This window comes from Lissotriton vulgaris, chromosome 11 (genome assembly GCF_964263255.1).
Source record: "Lissotriton vulgaris chromosome 11, aLisVul1.2, whole genome shotgun sequence".
Classification (NCBI taxonomy): domain Eukaryota; kingdom Metazoa; phylum Chordata; class Amphibia; order Caudata; family Salamandridae; genus Lissotriton; species Lissotriton vulgaris.
The window spans coordinates 304,503,816-304,524,100 of NC_141699.1; the positions used below are offsets into that span (position 1 = coordinate 304,503,816).

The 20,285-nt window shown below is 43.9% G+C and overlaps 1 protein-coding gene across 1 annotated transcript in view; it reads right to left on the reverse strand.

Moving 5' to 3' along the window:
- KSR2 (kinase suppressor of ras 2) overlaps positions 1–20,285 on the reverse strand; it is a 1,792,292-nt gene that overhangs the window by 1,388,083 nt on the left and 383,924 nt on the right. The window contains exon 3 of the mRNA XM_086943271.1: positions 11,418–11,568. Within this exon, the coding sequence (XP_086799397.1) occupies positions 11,418–11,568 (151 nt within the window). The remainder of the gene's footprint in view (positions 1–11,417; positions 11,569–20,285) is intronic.

Genomic DNA, 20,285 nt, shown 5'->3' on the forward strand with positions numbered 1-20,285 from the left:
CCCTCAATGGGGCCTCTTTAACTGAGTTTTTTTTATCCTTGCCGTTTGGTGAGTGTATGTGTGGGGCCCTAAGGGGTGAAAGTGTAGTGTGTGAGCTGGTAGTGGGTTAAAACAGGGGAAGGTGGTCAGGGTCACTACTTTAATAATCCTGCCTCCTACCCTGATTAAAAAGGTGATGGCAACTAACCACTATGATGTGGTGGGTAGTTGCACTTATGTGGTCAACATGTTTCTTGCCTGATAGTCCTAAGGAGAGGGATCAAGCGGCAATTCTTTAGGACCAAAAATATAAAAAACAAGGTTTTAGGAACTACACTAGTTACTGGTTATCAGGTGTATTAGCCTAAGTGTTTACCAGTTCTGTCGCACCAAGAGCGGTCAACATCCCCCGGTGCTGGAATCAATCTAAAGGGTTTCACTAATGGCAACATCGGTCAACTGGCAACAAAAGAGCATGTAGAAATAACGTGTCATTTCAGGATCTTACGCTCTGTCGGCTGAGGACCTACCCCATGTTGCCAGTGTCTTTCACTTACCAGGAAAGGCATTCGCGGGAGGGCATTGAGAAGATGAAGCTGACCGTTGCATTGTACCTTTCTCTTGGGTTTGAGGAGGGCTATCAGAATTACCTGTCTTGTGTCGACTGTCCCTAACATCGTTTTATTTTGAGCAGAGTTGGAATTGTGCATCACCTGGTTGCCTGCCATATTATGAAGTCTTGAGTTTCAACCTTGGCTTTCAGCCCAAGTGATGGCATAAGCAAACAAAGCACAATGTACTGTATGCCGTCCTGTAAAATATATTCTCAGTACAGGCGCGATTACCTTAAACAAATGTTTGTTGCACAGAAAATTAGATCCCACATGGATGGTTTTAGATTTCTGCTTGCAGTGAATGATCACCAAGTTTGTTTTAATGTTGCTCTTTTTATTTTGAAAGCTTTGAACTTAAGGAAAAGTGTCATGTATTAGACTCCTTTGGATGTATTTCAATGGTTGTATGGCACTAAATTAGGTATGTATCATGTGGATTAGGTGGAATTATTTTAATGTTGTGTTAATTTACGTACTTTATGTACTTTTATGGTTGTTTTTAAAATATGCCGATCAAAGATTTTGAACATGAACTTGATTGGATTTCCAACATATTTTCTTTGGACAACTGTTTGCTTGACAATAAGGTGAACAGAAACAAATTCTTGTCTCACAGGTAAAAAGGCATGTCACTATAATTTGCTAAACATGGTATGCTTCAAAGACTGCACTCCATGAATTGAACCCATGACAGGGAGGGTAGTCCTCTGTTACTGTGAGGGTGCACGTGAAGCAACCCTCCCATTTCAGGACAGAGACCAGAGCCTGACACTGCCAATGACTGGCCATAGGTCAATGCGCGCACATGGGATTAATGTGTGGCATGACCTAAAAAATCCTAATAATGAACAGTCAAGTTCAGTATGTATAAGAGATGACTTGGTATCCTTCTACAGAATAACGCCAGACAACAGATGTCTCACATTGTTGTATGTTAATATTTACTGAAACCTTCATAAATGGCAAGATGCTGCTGTCAAGGGCTGGTCTTCTAAGTGATGCTGATGTCTTAGATTTCTTCATATCTTGAAGATAAGGCAACAGCCTCTGAAAACGAATCCTTCATCCTCCAAATGGTTACAGAACAAGAAACAATGCAAGAAGTAGACATATATCCAAGAGGTAGAAAACGCTAGAAAATCTGAATGAAAATCCTCTTGCACTAAGCAGGCCAATCAGGGAGCAAAGTCAACAAATGGAAGCTGTATTCTGGCACAATTAAATATGAGAAGCAAGTAAACGTAGACAGGAAAAGGAGACAGGCATCCCCAAGATCAAGCATTGAGTTGGCAAGCAAAATTGCAGAGGGCCAAGCACTCTTTCTCGTCTCCTTTAACAGGAGGAAAGCTAAGTTAACCAGTGCTTAATTTAAGCCATTGGTTGCCCGAGAGATGCGCTTGGCACTCATTTTTGGGGACTGGCACTTAATTTTCTCACCAGATATTTCCAGAAAGCAAGAGACAGAAAAATATACTTAGGGGATTAAAAGAAAAAGAGTAAGGTGGAAAAAACGTCACACATGGAGCTAGCAGGGACCTGCAGGAGGGAGATAAAGGCGGAGGGAGTGTCTTGTACTGGATTAAAGAGGCTTGAGATGGATTCAAGACTACGCAGCCATGCTCTTCGGCTTCACTGACTTTTAATAGCTCCAGCCACTGGCTTCTGAGCACAACTTTGGGCACCGGCACATATTCTTCTACAAATTAAGCACAAAGTTACCCCGTTCAGAAAAAAATAGGAAGGCAATTATCAAAAACTAGGCTTTCAGCTCTATCATCATTCTTTCTACTGTATGGTGTGGAAACTTCTCTTCCTAGACAAACGTAGGTCAGAAAAAATGACAAGCCATCATGCTACTGCTAAACACTACCACTGAATCCCAAGCCCTACGTAAACAGAGAATTAATAAATTGTTCATTAGGGCAGATTTACATTTACACATTTATTTAATTGATTGTGCTCAGCTAAAAATTTGGAAGTGACTGGGCACAGAAAGGGCTCATTTAATGTGCTAAAGAGAGGGGGCTAAAACGTAATTTATTCCTTGTATTTGAAGTATATTCAAACTAGTCCTCCCACAAACCCGACTTCACTTTACCAGAGTCACAAGTGCCACATTGCACATCCAGTTAGTCATGTTTGGTACCAACCATCCCAAGTATAGCAATAACTTGTTCTTTATATAGTGCCTCATATAACTACTTTTACCCAATTTCATCTAATTCAGGGCCACATGAATTATAAATTCATGAAGAGTTAGTGGGAGCCTTAGGTGAGGTTCTTTACCCGGTGGTAGTGCCGTGTAAGAAAAAGACTCGAACCTCAACCTGGTATAACTCTGCCTGTAAAAAGATCAAGACAGAACTAATAGCAACTATAAAAGCAGGTTCTGATAGGGGCAAGGTCGCTGAGCTCAGGCGGGAATACAGGGAAACTATGGCACTGGCAAGGTCGGAATGGGACTGGAACAGATGGCAGGACCTCTCCTTAGCACTAGAAACGAGGGACGCCAGAAGATTTTGGTCCTTGGTAAATACTGGCACAGGTAAACCCAAAGCTGCAGTAGAGCCAAACATTGCAGCGCCTGTCTGGGAAGCCCACTTAGGCAAATTATACGAAGATACCTTTGAATTTGCCAATGATGTGGCTGCTGATGTCTTATCAAATCCTGATGACGGATTGGAATTTAGCCTGGGGGAGGTGGACAGTGCAATAGAGAGACTGGCGATGGGGAAAGCCCCGGGACTCGATAGACTGCCCGGTGACCTTTTCAGGTCCCGCCCAGAGATCTGGGGCCCGTACCTCCTTATTCTTTTTAATTCCATCGCGGGGGCATGGAGATCCCCTGTACTTGGCTGGGGGCGGAGATTGTACCTATCTTCAAGAAGGGTTGTCCTCTTCTCCCAGCCAACTACAGGCCGATCAGCCTCATAGATGTCCCCCAAAAACTTTTCTCTCGCCTCCTTTTGGACCATCTCTTAGACTGGATGGAGGATAATGAAATCCTGAGTCCCCTCCAGGCTGGCTTCAGGAAAAACACGTCCACCATGGACCAGATTTTCCGCCTCGTTCTCCTCTATTGGAAAACTGTGATGACCGAGGGGGGAGGCTGTATATGGTGTTCGTGGACCTGAGGTCAGCATTCGATTTGGTCCCTCGAAAGAAACTTTGGGAGGTTCTAAAAGAGCTGGGTGTCCCTATCCATCTTCTATGGGCCATAATTAGGCTTCACGACAGTAACTATGCTCAGGTTAGGTGTGGGAGGGACGGAGTATTGTCAAAAAGATTCCCAGTCCTTAGGGGGGTAAGGCAGGGTTGCGTCTTGGCGCCAACCCTGTTTTGCCTTTATGTTAATAGTGTCATATCCCACCTTGATAATGTGGGGGATAACGACGCTCCCGTTTTGGCAGGCAGGAGGGTGCCGGCCATTATGTTTGCCGACGACACCCTCCTGCTTTCCAAATCCCCGATGGGGATTCAATGGATTCTGGATGGATTTGGTCTTTTCTGTAGACAACACGGGCTAGAGATTAATACAGGGAAGACCAAGTTCATGATATTCAACCCCTCACCCAAGACCAGACCTAACCCATTACTGAACTCAGTAAGATTGGAGAGGGTAAAAACATTCCAGTACTTGGGGGTAACCCTACATGAGAGTCTATTCTGGGAACCACAAATAGCAAGATCCCGGATAAAGCTGTCACAACTGTCGGGGGCAATTTTGAAGGTTGCGAATACTTCTACTTACAAACCCATCAGCCCGGCAGTAGAAATGTACAAAACACAAGCTAAAGCAGCTGCATCTTATGGTAGTGAGCTATGGGGGTATAAAGCAGGGACAGTGCTGGTTAGTGTAGAAAACAACTTTCTTAGACGTCTCCTGTCCCTTCCCCGTGGCACACCTCTGCTTCCCCTTAGATTAGATGTGGGTCTCCCCTCCATTGGAGAGGATTTGGAATTAAAGCCACTAAGATTCTGGCATAGGCTCTGGTCCACCAGTGAGCTTGCACACTGTAGGCAAGATCTCATCCACGTAATGAATTTGAATCAGTGCGATAGAATTCCGTGGTTGGCTTCTATAAAGAAAGAACTGTACCGGCTGAGTCTCCCTGAGCTATGGGAGGCCCCTGAGCTAGGTTGCTAAAAAGTCTCTCGAAAAAGACTGGTAGAGATATATAAGGAGAGAAGTCTTGCTTCCCTACTGTCGGCACCCAACAATGGAATTTTAACTGATCGTTTCCTGGACTCCAAGAGTTCTTATTATTTTGAAAGTTTTATGGACATCATTTTCCCGATTTTGGCAAGAAAACTGTTTATTCAATGGAGGCTAGGTACTTAGCCCATCAAATCTTTTACATGCAAATGGACAAAGGGGGTTGATAAAATTTGCCCCGGGTGCAGCAACTATGATGAGGAGGAAATTCACGTCTTGTTCTTTTGCCCAGCTTACAATAGACCAAGGAAACATTGGCTAGTGCCTCTATGTAGGAATCTGGGCGTAAGGAGCCTTTCGACTTCTCACAGAATATTGAAAACAAATACTTCCCCTCACATAGTATTTGCGGTTGCCAAATTTATAATGGCCATGTGGCAGATCAGGAGAAAACTGTTAAAAGCCTGACCACTAAAGGATGGAACACTGATATGACTGTAATGGCACTCCGCCTCTTGATTATCAAAGGGAATTGATTCTTTCCTTCTTTTTATTCTCTTTCAAAGTAATGTTTTAATATAATGTGGATGTTTTTATGATGAAAGTTTTATATGTATCTTTTATGGTCTAAATGGCCGAAATAAAGAATTTTTGGATTGGATTGGAATTATAAAGCAGAAGAGAAACACAATAATGTGGCAGGGTTGACTAAATTATCTGGCAAGAAAAAGCTAATTATGGGTGCGTAATGTGGCACATTTTGTGATAGTATTACCTTATTCTTTTGTCTTTTTCACATATGTTACACTGTCTGAGAAAATACTCCACCTTAATAGTACCAATTAACACCCAAATACAGCAATAAGCATCTGAAAGTTGACCACTCAACTTTTGCACATGTCCTTCCAAAGCGCACAAACACGCCTGCATGTTTTTAGTAACTTTTGATCTGTTTTAGGTAGGAACAACTGTGTTTTGTTAAAATCTGCAGATTATGCAGCAGATGATAGATTATGTAGCAAATTAGGTAAATCCATAATAAAGCGGAAAACACTGTGGCCTTAGACTTGCATATTTCCAGTGGCTCCGATCAAATTCAATTTACTAACCTCAGAACGACGAGGACTGATTTAGCTTTGTTGGATTTTGCGATGTGACCTGAAAGTGACAATAGAAGTCACTAGCAAGCACTGAACTCACTGAGCTATCCTGCTAACTCTCAGGTTTTTTAGTGCTGTGCCTTTACTGTTGGGCCATACATGTGGTTCCTGTTAAACATCTTTTATCCAAAAGTTACTCCTCCTACTACATCTCCTGCCAGCTCTTCTCACTCGTCACTGTTTTTGATCATAATTGTCCATTCTTTCACTTTTTAAAATAAGGGTGCCTATTTATTTTAAAACTTGCTTATTTAATGCTCTAATATGTTCATTGTCATTTTATACGAGCCCTTTCTTGTAACTGCCTGCAGCCACGCTTTATATTTTGGGTTTTAACTTACGTCTTAAGGACGTTATATAACCATTGCTATGGATGTAGCAGTTCTTTTCCTCGATAAACAGTAAGTCTTTCCAGGAATACGTGAAGTATTTTATAATCTCCATTCATGCATCTTCTTTAAATTCTAGTTGACTACTTAGTCCTTATCGTTCCCGATTTCTGGCTAGACCTGTTCAAGGTTTAAGCAGCTCTGTTTTTATAGACACTGTCGTTAGATGTGGCATCTTTTGCCATGGTTTCTCCTGTCTTTTTGATTCTTGCCCCCTGTTCTTGGCTGTGTGCTGAACTTTGTTTTTGCTAGATTTAGGACTCTGGGTACTTTACCACTGCTGACTAGTGCTAAAGTGCATATGCTCTATGTCTTACATGTTATGGCATTTATTTTCTCTTTGATTGGCATATTTGATTTAATAATAAGTCCCTAGTACAGTGCACTTTTGTGCCCACGGTCAATAAATCAAATGTCTCTGGGTATTCGTGCACTTTATAAGATGGTCCATTCATTCAAATACTACCAGTGGGACTGCAGCACTGATCGTGCCATCCACCTAGCAGAGAAGCCTGTTAAACATATCTTAAGTCTTCCACTGCAGAGACCTGGCAAGCTCACCTACTTGTCAGGCCCAAAACTTGCCTTTTATTACATATAGGGCACCCCTACGTTAGGCCCTAGGTAGCATATGGGTAGGGTGCAATGTTTTTAAAAGGTAGGACATGTGCTATTGATGTTTTCATGTCCTGGTAGTAAATAAATGCTAAATTCGTTTTTCACTACAGCAAGGCCTACCTCTCCCATAGGTTAGCATTGGAGCTGCCTTGTAACACATTACACGTGTATCTTCCAATTGGGAGCCAATAGAAAGTTGGAGTTTTGTGTCGCTGAACTCACAATTTAAAAACACATCTTTTAGTGAAGTTGGTTTTAAAATTGCAGGTCTGAAATTGCCACATTTAGAAAGTTGGCATTTTCTTACTTAAACCATTCCTTACATCTTCCTGCCCTTAGAATACACATCTGGTTGGATGACAGTTGGGCTTTGCGAATTCACTCTAGAAAGTCACACACAAAGGGAGCTGAGGTGTGCCCTGTATATCCTGATGGCCCATCACCAGGCTGGTGGGTCTTACTGAGCTAGAGTGGTAAGAGAAGTTGACACTTGAACCTAAATAGGGCTGTGCTGGTCCCCACACAAAGAGTTGCATACCCCACTGTAGTGTGTCTGGAGCTAGGGCAGGAAAGGGCAGGGTCTTGTGCACTATTGTGTAATATCATTGCTAAATTAAAGATGACTTCGGCACACTAAAGACCCTCTCCCTTCTACACTAGTTTACAATCTTAACAACATCATTGCCCCTTACTAGACCAAAATTATTAATACCTCCCTCGCCACTGGATGTGTCCCTGACTCCCTCCAACTAGGACAAACCACTCCCATTCTCAAAAACCTTACTGCTAACCCCAATGACCGTAACAATCTCTGACCTATCTCTAACCTCCCTCTTCTGGCTAAGCCCTGGAAAATGTGCCTTGCTCCAACTGGAGAAACACATAGGCAATGCCAACTTACTTGACCCCCTTCAATCCGGTTTCAGGAAATTCTGCAGTCCAGAACCCGCCATGTTGAACATTGTGGATGACATCCACAAATCCCTATATAATGGTGAGGCTTGCCTTCTCATACTCCTCGACCTCTCTGCAGCGTTTGATAGAGTTAACCACTCTTCCTTACTTAATTCACGTCAAACCCGCTTTTGCCTTAATGGTGTGGTCCTCAAATGGTTCTCCTCTTTCCTCCAACACAGAACTCAAAAAATCAAAATCAAAACCTGCGCTCTAACCCTAAACCTGTCTTCTTGGACATACCCCAGGGCTCTATCCTCTTCCCCTCTTTCTTCAACCTCTTTATGGAACCCCATGCCCTCATTCTGCAACAAGCTGGAATCAACTATCACCTCTATGCTGATGACACCCAACTCTACTACAAAATTAAATACCACTCTGATATTCTTCATTTAAACAAAACCCTGAGTAAGATCCAATCCTGGTTCTACTCCAACCATCTTAAACGGAACCCTAAAAAAACTGAAAATATTCTCTTATCACCTAAAAATAATCTGCTCCCCATTCAAGGCTGGATCACGGATCTAAACGCCTTCATTAGCTCACTCTCCCTATCTGACTCGGCGAAATCCCTAGGTTGCACTCTTGAAAAAAACCTGGATCTTAAAGACAACATAAGAAACTCTGCATAAGGAGCACTCTTCACTCTCCGACACCTTAAGAAAATCAAACCCTTCTGTCCTTTAGATGACTTCAAATCGGTCATCCAATCTCTAGTCCTATCGAAATTGGACTATGGCAACGCTATCCTCACAGTAACCCCAAAAGTTCACCTAGCCCCACTTAGAGCGGTAATCAACTTGCCAGCCAGACTCATCACTAATTGTGAACACTTTGACCACATCTCCCCAGCCCTTAAAGCCCGAAATTGGCTCCCCGTTGAAGGAAGCTGCTTTTATAAGACTGCATGCATCACACACAAAACTCTTCGCCAACAAACCCTTTTTTACCTAACAAACAAACTCAATAAGGTGGGCTGTATCAGACTGATGAGAAGCACCAATTTGCTCCTCCTCAGCCACCCACCTTAAAAAAAGAAATCCACTCAATCGCGCTCCTTCCCCAGGTACATCTGGAATGCCCTCCCACATGACCTGTGCTGTAATCCCTCCTACCTTAACTTTAAAAAAGACCTAAAACATCACCTTCTCAACTTATACTGGGGTCTATAATCTCTCCTTTGACTGTTCTTTCTATTTCCCCTGCATCGGTTAACTTCAGTTTCTTTCCTAATCCTCTCTCCACTCTCCCCCTTCACATATTATCCTCTCTTCTCTGACCTTAACTCCTACTCCCATGTTTATTAATTCTATGTTCTTCACCTGCCAACCAACTGGAATTCCTAATCCCCCTTTTCTTACATGGAATTGTACCAGCATGTTTCATTACCCTGAAGAATTTCCCAAATTATTTTTGGCCACTTATAACTTTATATGTGATGTATTCGCTTGCTTTATTTGTTATCCTGCACAACTGGCATCCTCGATTTCCTCTGTTCATGTTAAGCGCTCTGATACCCCCGAGTCTAGCCAGGGCTAAATTAAAGCTTTCAAATAAATAAATAAACTACAAAGACCTTTCTTTGAATTCTCCCTACTTCAAAGACTAATATGTGTATAAGTGCTGGACCTCTGACACCATATACTCAGAATACATCTGGACTGAGGACATTCTGCCAGGAAGAACAGCTGTTGTGCTGCCAAGAGGGATTGCCACTTTGCTGCTTGCTTTTCTGTATTGGCTTTCTGCTTCTGTTCTAAGAGTGAGAGAACTGGACTTTGATATCTGCATCCTGCGTTCTAAAGTTTCTCCAAGGGCTTAAGTTGAGCTTGCCTCCTGATGGAAGTCTCAGTGCCATCAAAGACTTCACCTGCAGCACTTGGGCTCCTCTGCTCAGAGCCCTACTGTACCAAGTAGTGCCAAATCCAGTTCCTTTGACCTTGGAAGTGAGTTTGCTGTGACAAAAAGAAGCCAACTTATTGAATTTGAGTGTCACTTCAGAACTGGCGCCGCTCTTCGACACCGCACTGTTGCCTCCCTGGAGTATGGTCCCCACTCAAAGCAATGAATGCAACTGACGACGCAGGCCCCAACGCCGCTTCAGCACCTCAGAAGCACCACCACAGCGGGAGTCTTGAGTGCCACGTCACCGACGTCTGTGGCGGTCGACTCCGCAGCAGCACTTGTGGACCCTGGTGTGACCTTGACACCATGAATTTGATGCCTTGCGGCTTGACCCTCAGAGTTCCATCAACACTGCACCACCATCAGAACAGACACATCACCACAAACGTTGCATCACCTACCCTGAGTCCTGCAACATTCCTGGGTGTCCAAGGCTCAACGACTCTGCACCCCCTCCAGGAAGCAACACCTCACCGGCTTCAGTGGCACCTCACTTCCATTTTGTACGCACCCTCCCCAAGCGTCGACGTGCCAACGACCTGCATAGCAGTAAGGAACCAACGCCGTACCCACCTAAGCGACGCCTCACCTCCCCGGCGTTTTTGCACCATCTTTGGTTCTCAACATTCCCAAAGTATTGTGATTGAGGTCTGCACGATTCTGCAGCTACATTGCAGTTGGCCCAAATGTATGGATTCGCCCTCGGCAAGAACGTCAAGAATTGCCCCAGCCAGAGCTATTGTTTTCTAAGAGCTAAAACTGCCTTTAATATTGAAAAATTCATACCTTGACTTGAATATGTTGGATCTTTGTCGTTTTGGTCTTGTTCTACTCAGATAAATATTGGCTATTTTTCTAAACTTGTGTGGGGTACTTTTGTAGTGTTTTCTCTGTGTTACTGTGTGTGTGTACAAATACTTTAAACAGTGCGTCAGGGGATAAGCCTGACTGCTCTGTGCCAATCTTCCAAGGGGGTGAGCACTGATTATCTTTGGTGGGTAACACACCCTGACAAGGATTATGGGTCCCTCCTTAGACAGGGGCATACCTCTGTCAACTAGGGACCCCATTTATAATAAGTGTCACAATATCTAACTTGCATCTCCCACTGCTTCATAATTAACACTGTTTTACGCTGAACATGATTTGCAAACAAAAGACTCGTTGGAAATAGTTTGTCAATCTATTTCCTCCGTTTTTACTGCTGTGAATCAGTTTGTCTTTCTTCTATTGGCTAAACAAACATGAAAATAATGAAAAAAATGGAGCTGATAAATTTTTTCACCAGTGCGACGTTCACCGAAAACCCCATTCTGAAGTGTAACGAGTGCAGTGGCAAGTTAAAAGTACTTGAATCACATTTTTATCAACAAAGTTATACTTATTTATTGAATAGAATCTTTTAAAAGATTGGGAGCACTATTGTTCTAAGAAGTACTTTGCAGAAGTAAGAGAAACTATGAGACGATTTTCTTTCATTTCCTTCGCTTGTGCGTCGAGGCAACTGTCCTTGTTTGGGGTACAAGAAATACAATGTATGCGTTCTTTGAGTGCACTGAAATCACGGTGTAGGGACGAGAACATTTCGAGTTTTTATCGTATTATTAAAATGCCATCAAGAAATTAAACGTGTCACACTCACCTGATTTATGGACACTCCTGAGGCAGGAAAGGGAGGCATTCAACCGCGCACACTCCTCGCTAGTCGCCCCAAACCTCGTTACCGTCTCGCTGACCTGCTCATCTGCCATTTCCAGCAACTCTTCCAGAGTCAGTTGACCAGGGTCAATTTCCTACAGAAATCAGAATAAAAATATTAATACTGATAAAGCAATTAATAACAGAGAAGCCTAGCCCTGTTAACATCCGTTTAACTTCTCTTTTATTCGTCAGATATTAAACCCGTAAAGCGCGGCTCAGGTGTTCGCCCCAGCGCTGAAATTAACTGCTGCTCTGCCATGGACTCTCGTGCATTTAAGTAATGTTCATAGCATGGCTGGCTTCCACCTAGTAACATTTTGCGTCCTCCTCACCCACGGAATCTAGTGAAGGGAGGCTGAAAACAGGCCAAAGTAAAGACTCAAAGTCACGACTAGCTTCCCTGAAGTCATTTTATTTGCAGCTAAGAGGCGGAAGGGGTAGAGCACCTTAACCTGGCGGTGTTCCATCCCTTTGTGGAATTCTCTCCTATGTGAACTACGTCAGGACAGCTAACCAGGCTGTCCTCGTTATTAGTGTGTTTGTTACTGCATTGGAGCATTTAGGTGTCGCCCTAATTTTTGATTGGTTGAGTCTACCGTTCCACTTGTGCCCTGTGGGAACTATTTTTTTCTAATTGCATGGTTCTGTTCGGGAGTACATTGTCCCTCCTTTTCTCTGCATATATCTGTATTCACCCCCTTTCTCACTCTCTGCCCCTTATTTCCCGCCCCTAGACTTGCTAACATTGCTCCTCGCTTTGCATCTCCCGCGCTCTCTCTCCTTTACCCCACATCTTGTCCTCCACGTTCTTTCTCAGTTGTGCCTAAGGTGTCACAACAAAGCTGTTGAGCTTTAAACAGCACGTTGCAGTTAAGACATTCAAAAAGCCATTCATCACCTGTGAGGTTTTAACGTTAGATTTTGGGAACGCGTCGCCTGAATGTCAACGTTCAGTCCTATGCACAGCACCCTGTGTTACTGTTCAAAGAATGCCTGTGATAAAGCAGCAGTGATAAATCAGTGGTCCCTCACATTCTGGTATTTGGTATACATGCGTCAGCTAATAATGCATGCTGATTGAGTCACAGTGGCTTTCTTACAACATGTGTACTTGCAAAACTAGAAGCACTTACCCTGTTGCATGATGAGAATGTTTCATGACACACGCAAGCTGCGCTAGCTCTGCATTATCTTCATCAGTGCTTTTCACCTAGCAAGTTTTTTAACATAATTTCAGTCTTGCTGTATTCAAACTTTTCAGATACTATAGTAATTTGGGTGAAAATCGTAAGTTATGAAAAAAAAACACACATGCCTTAGTCAGTTTGCGTTCACTGTATAGGGTTTTGTCCCTAGCACCTCGGTCTTGAAAAAGCCACTGTGACCCAATCAGCACGCATTATTGGCTGAAACATGTCACTCAAATACCAGGATGTGAGAAATCACTAATTCCCCACTGCACATCCATCACTGTTTTCAACCCTACCCAAGGAAGTCACTTTTAAAATGTATCCTTCAAGGGTGGATATCCTGGAGGTAGTTTTAAAACTCACTTGTAAATTCACCACATTACAAAAAAGAAACCAACTCCGCTGTAATCAGGCGTCGTAGCACACTTACAATGCTATCTGCATCTTAGGTGGGAACCCGATGATGAAGCATGCCATTAACTAGGTCGGTGGGTGAGGGTTCCCTTAAAAAACCCTATGGCTTGTTTTCTACGGCCAACAGCCACTTCGTCTCCAAATCGTCATGCACCTTATCACTTACACCACAGTACTCTGGCTTCCATCGCAGTTCTGCCTTGCTAGATAACGAACAACCAAAGGAGTGTCTGGAAGGACTCAGATGCCCTCCTCTTGCTCCACCAAGATGTGGAGCTGCTAGTAAATGGTAACCGCTCCCTGATCTAACTCAATATATTTCTATTGCACTTGCATCCACCTCCTAGCTCCAGTTCAGTTCAATTCCCTCTGTACTACTGCCTTCCTCCTGCCCCACACCTTCCTTTACCCCACGTCTGCTCTCTCTCTCATTGCGCCTTCGCCACAGCTGAATTCAAATTGTGACCTATTGGCTCTGCCAAGGCTTATTTTTCACTCAACATTGAAAGGAACACTCACAAAGTAAGTTGGCAGAGGTACATATAATTGAAGGAAGTACTGACGAGAAAACATATATATTCAATATTGTATTAATGCTGGTTTCAGAAGCAGAAAGCAAATATCAAAACCAATTGGTTGATCCCTCGGTCACAGCAGAGCCTTAACTGAGGTTTCACCACTATCAAACTGTTTGTGGGTGTCAGGTGCAGCCAATCTACTTTTCTGTGACAAAGCCACAAAGTGGCAAAAAGTTGGGCAATGTGGCATAGAAAAGCATGACACATAATCGTTGTAAAACATTATAAACAGAACTTATGTCAATAACTAAACCACTATTGTTACTTTATTCTTCGTTTAGGAAGACAGTTTGATATTAAACAAAATCCAAAAGATGTTGCATTGCATTCTTCGCCAAAAGCCGGAGCGCCAGCCAGACTGTGAGCTACTTTTGGTGGCCACCCATCATTTGGATTAATTCAGGTTTTCCATCCTGGAGATGATAATCTACATTAAATACATTAACAGAAGAGTGCTGGACTCTGTGTACTGGAGGCTACTTGCGAGTAGACAGGATTCAAATATCTCAGGAAGGCAAATTGCTTTCCACGGTAAGCTGGTTATCAGCACTCCAAGTGAGAACTCTTACTTTTCACATTTGCGATTAGAAGAAGCTTGGATAGCACGAAACAGAAAGACGAGCTTTCCCTTGAGAGGAAGGATTACCAGCAGGTTTTCTATTCCATTTGCACAGGGTGCCAGCAAATGTACAGCACAGATATTAGTGATTTCAGGATATAAACTACTTTTCCCAAAATATTTATTTTTATTGCGTCCTGTCTTCCCTCCTACGAACGCTGTCCACGCCGCAGCCTACACACAAGCCATCGGATACAATAAGATACAGAACTTCAAGACGAGTAGCTTTACATTTCAGAAAGAACAATCTCTCAAGAGTGGTGCAGCTATAAGGACAGAGGTTATTCAAGGGAAATGCAGTACACACGTTATTAAACTCTGAGCACAAATGTCAAAGATTTGCGGGCTCCCAAAATGAGTGGCATGCTGAAAACTCACACTAGGGAGTGGATTAAAAGTTTCAGTTCTAGCAGCTACATTTTAAACTCCGAATTATAGTTTTGAAAAGCAGCTGACCTGAAAACATCTGAGATAAGGTGACACATGAAACGTAGTACTTTTCTGTACCTATTTGACCAATATACAGGTCAGCAATCCCATACCTGTACTTGAGATTTAATACCTTAAGTGATATTGAGATCTAAAATGTTCTAAAGCATAGGCGCTAAAAAGCTCCTTCTGTTGGGGTGTCATGACTTAGTTCAACATAGGAAACCAAAGAAGCATCTCAAAATGTTTTTACATCTGTTCAGACACAAGCGAATCAGCGTTTGTTTGGAAAAGAAAACTCTTCTCTTGCTTTGCTACTGCAGTGCTTTGTCTGTAGTGTGTGTTCAAAAGATGTGGAAGTTGCATACTAAACATGAATATCTAATGCAGAGCTAGTGACAGTGTGACAGGTGAATATACTTGTGCTCATTTCCTCAGTTATAACGAAAGAAATCTGCAAATTACTAAAAATGATACTTCATTTGAGTGGCCATATTTGTGACCACAGTCGGGTCCTAATGAGTTCAGTTTAAGACTGACAAAAGTAGATTACCTCTGTGCCATCTTTTTGTCCTGCATTATTTAACTCATCAACGGAGGCTTTAAAAAAGAGAACCCACAGGGGAGTTATGAAAACGTGTTAATAGTGGAAGGCAGTTAACAATACTGGACACCTATCCCTTGGATACCTCAGAGTGTATTGGTAAGCACTCGTACGTACTGAGTGACACATGTAATCAGTGAGGAAGTTGTGGTATCTGTGTAGCTATATCGAATTGTTTCATTCTATGGACTGTTAATGTAAGCAGTGTCGTTATTGGTTACTGTAACATTTTATGTATTGTGTAAAGAAGCCATATTATTGTTGGATCGTTTAATGTTGTGAATTGGAATGTACTTTGTTGATGATTAAATGTCCAGAGCAGTTGGCGGAGTCTCTGGGCCTTTTTCCATCTGCACTAATGATGTTTTTGTTACTTCAATAAACTACTGTTTCTGGAAATCTACATTGTGTTCCTGTGTGTACGTGATGCTTCAGAAGCCCATAGAAATATTGTTACACCACCTCAACAAAGATCGAGATATATTTATAAGTCACTACAAGGATGTTGTAGCATGTGCAGGTGTCATCGACAAATGGCAAGTACTTAGACACTATATTAGGAAGTTGCAGGAATAGCTCTTAAGCATTAATAAAGTGATACAGACCGCAAAATACATATCAGCTATTTTATGGAATGAAAAGGATGACAATATTTGCGATAAAATGTATAATTCTAATTTGAAGAAAGGTAAACAACTAGAGAGGAGATTAGGATAGGTTTTGATTTGCAAAATGACTATAATCTGAGTGTACCTCCAAACAATTGTATAAATAAACTGTTGTACAGAATTACACCAGTACAGGTAGCTGGACTTGGGAGTCGTAAGTGCTGCATTACGTAACAATGACACCCAAATCAATTACTATCAATTAGTATCAATTCCGGTAGTGGAAAGGATAATGTCCAAGGCCCAGACCATGGCCTTCCAGACATTGCGAGGCAATTGTCCTAGGTACCTGAAGCATTGACTATGCTTCTACCAACAAAAACGGTCATTGAGGTCTAACTCTCAACATCTGTTCTGTTAACCTCGCTATGCAAAGTCAATCATAGGGGGTAGATCCTTCACAGTGGTAATGGTCAGAATGTGGAATTCCCTGTCTTCCAACATGTGCCTTATCCAGTCCCAACGTGAGTTCAGAAGACTTGGCTTCTTAGTTAAAGCTAGAACCTTGGTAATTCCTTCTTTCCTGCTTGCCTGTTAAGCGCTGGGACACCTCTGTTTTAGGTAGCTGTCGTGCTTTATAAATGCTGATATTGTTATTATTATTATCATATTTATAAGTATAGTGCCCTACTAAATTTAGGTTTTGGAAAATCGACAGCACTGTGGTCTGCAGAATGGGCTTCTTTCTAGCGTTTCTGTTCACCCACACTAGTTTGTTGCTTTAATGATCTTTATTAGTGTAATGCCTGAGTTTGTCATCATTGAGGCATTACTCAAGTTCCTGTATCAGCTGGATCCCAGGAGGAGTATGAGCGATCACCAGTATTATAAGCTAGACACAGAGGCTCTGCACCTCAGCATGTAATAGACTGGAAAGCACATACCTTGAAGAATGTATGTTGGTTATAGCCAGAATCATGTCAACACACCAACTGCTTCATCCTTTGTATGCAAGACATCCATACAAATGAAGTCCCTAACAACAACAAAAAGAATCTAAGACAAGACAAACTATTAGGCATTAGCTCCTACCCCCTTCATATTTCTCACTTGTTTTGACGGTCTCCCATGATAAAAAGGGTCATGCACACCCGATTCTGGAGATTATGGAAGCCACAGTGGATGTGCAGTATTAAGGGGGCACATCTTCAAAGTGTGGTTAGAGAGCCTTTGGCAAAGTCTCAAAGCCTGATAAGTGCGAGCACGCACATTTGGAGAAATCCTCTATAGATGTTAGTAACAGCAGGGAAAGAGGCAGTTTGGGAAAATGAAGAACCACATCACCGAATGGCACCGGAGTGTGGCTAAATGTTCTTCTCATAGCCCAAAAGAGGAGGCCACCACAATACTGAAACGTCTAACAGCACAGGGATCACAGCATGTTACCTTCAGATGTAATCAAAATGCTGGCCTAAAAATACCCAGTCTCTTGTATCTTTGCAACTATTGATAACACCACACATGCCAGTATTGCAACATGCTGTCTTGTGACCATACTGCTAAATACTGTTTTGATTCAGTTGCGTGAAATCCTGCAGCTAGAAACAAAGTACAGACAAAAGATTCACATTTTTTAATTTCCAGGTGGAAACAAAGGTTGCTACTTGTCACAGATTAAAAAGACTGCCCCTTTTGATTCGAGTCCAAGACTCGTTTGGTTGTCAACTTAGCGACACTGAAGTCTGCCTGCAGATCTTTTTACCCATCCTAACATTTTCCTCACGCCCCCCAGGTTTCCCTTGGTTCCCGAATTTCGTTGACAAACCTACATGCCTGTGGATGCCTGACCCAGTGCCACTTTCAATAGGTAAACTACGCCTTTTTGAAAAATTAAAACCCTTTCCTTAACCCCCGCACTCTGCCCCACTCCCACTTGTACAATACCTTCTCTCATATAGTATTCCTTCTCATGCCAAGAAAACCAACGTACACGCTCATCTTGTGGTGGTCATTTATTGGCCGCAGTTTATTAGGAATACAAGGAAACATATATATATATACTTTGCATATTTTGCCTGTTAAGTCCTAGCAAACTTCCTTGTTATTGTCTCTTGGCCCTTCTGGGTCGTTTCCTTTGTTAGGTTGGATTTTTTGCGCTCCCTTTGCGCGGGAGGGAGTAGTTTCTGTCCCGGAGTTAGGCCACCTCGCTACCATGTCCAATTCTTGTTGTGCCCTGCCTTCCGGCAGGGGCTGGGCTGTGAGTGCCATCCCTGTTTGCTACTCCCCCCAATCTTTGGTAGGCCAACTTCCCAGCCGTGAGGCATCCCAGAGTGAGTGGTCCTACACACCTGTCCTTAGGCCCAACTCACCCTGCCGTGAGGCATCTGAAGGTGAGTGGACCTATTCTGGCACACAGCCCTCCGGTGTGCCTCCCTACCAACCGTTATCAGCGTAGTTCTTCGCCGCTCGTTCCTCAGCCCTGCGACATTGCTGTTCCTTAGGTGTGGGTGGGTGGGTCAACAATTTGGGCTCCGACGCCGGTGCTGCTCCCCCGCTCCGATGAGATAGGAGCTTGCCTTGGGGGAGCAGTGCTTATATGCCCCCCCCTCTTTGTCTTCCAGGCCAGGTCGGCCCCTGCCTATTGGGGAGCTCACCTCTCACCTCGGTCCCCATTGGCCAGCGCTTCTCCCGCGGCCGCTTTGTGAGGGGGGCGGGCGTCTCCTTTGTTCTGCTTATTTTTGGCACCCAAAAAACTGGTCCCTACCAGTTGTGTCTGGGGGCACGGCGCTGGTTATGGCGCCGGCTCTCAAGCCCCCTTTGGGGGCAGCCTCTGCGATAACCCCCGCACTCTGCCCCACTCCCACTTGTACAATACCTTCTCTCATATAGTATTCCTTCTCATGCCAAGAAATCCAATGTACACGCTCATCTTGTGGTGGTCATTTATTGGCCGCAGTTTATTAGGAATACAAGGTAACATATATATATACTTTGCATATTTTGCCTGTTAAGTCGTGGCAAACTTCCTTGTTATTGTCTCTTGGCCCTTCTGGGTCGTTTCCTTTGTTAGGTTGGATTTTTTGCGCTCCCTTTGCGCGGGAGGGAGTAGTTTCTGTCCCGGAGTTAGGCCACCTCGCTACCATGTCCGATTCTTGTTGTGCCCTGCCTTCCGGCAGGGGCTGGGCTGCGAGTGCCGTCCCCGTTTGCTACTCCCCCAATCTTTGGTAGGCCAACTTCCCAGCCGTGAGGCATCCCAGAGTGAGTGGTCCTACACACCCGTCCTTAGGCCCAACTCACCCAGCCGTGAGGCATCTGAAGGTGAGTGGACCTATTTTGGCACACAGCCCTCCGGTGTGCCTCCCTACCAACCGTTATCAGCGTAGTTCTAGACCACGCCGTCTGGGAGGCTTCTGTCTCCCCGCGGCTCCCCCCAACTACGTCCTGATCTTCCATCTTTGCGTCCTACCAGGACCATTGCTCCCTTCCGGTTGGACTGGCTTGAGCATCTATTCTCTGCGGTTGTCTCCTCCCGTTTCGTTCCCTCAGCGCCCTCCCCTGGCTGTTTTTGAAAACTTGCTCCTCTGATCCTCGTCGTCTTACCAGGGGTCAGCCTGGCGGCAAGTACCCGAGTTCCAGTGCTTTGCCTGCATATGTCATGTTAGCCCCCCATTCACTATTTTCATTAGGTGGGCCGTAGAGTTCTTGGATTGGTGGGGGCAAGTGTTCCGCTGCCACTGTTGCTGTAAGAACTCAACAGTGTGGGCGCTGGGGGGCTTCACTGACGCCCTTCGAGACTAAGCTTGCCATTAGCCTGCTCACTGGGGGCAAGGCATTTGAACCTGAAGGTTTCTGAGCAGGATCCTGTACGCATAATAGCGCACCTAATTCCATCCTCCTGTCTCTAGTAACGTCCGCCCCAATATTTCGGACCATTGTTCTTGATGGGCCGAGATCCCTTTGAGGCCAAGGCCTCTCACCTCCACTAAATGTAGATCAAGTTTAGCCTTCTTTACCATGCGGTGCTTGGTACACTTCCATCGCTTCCTTCTATTGTGATAACGTTAGAAACCGGTTTGAGGATTGCGTCACCAAGAGAGCGATATCCCTCTGGAATTCAAATATCACCCAGTACCGGGGGGGACGCGCTGCCTGGCGGTGTAAGCCACCCCACCAGCGTCCTGGTGGTGGGGTCCCCTCCCTGATAAAGCGGGGACAACTTCATCTGGGGAACAGAATAAGGACGTGGATTGCACTTTGATGTCTCATGCACTTCCCCTTATATACGGGTGTCTCAACAGATTATAGGCATGGTTTGAGACTGTCGGCGTCCGGGCCCTCTGCTGAAATGAGAAGCCGGCATAGGTGTT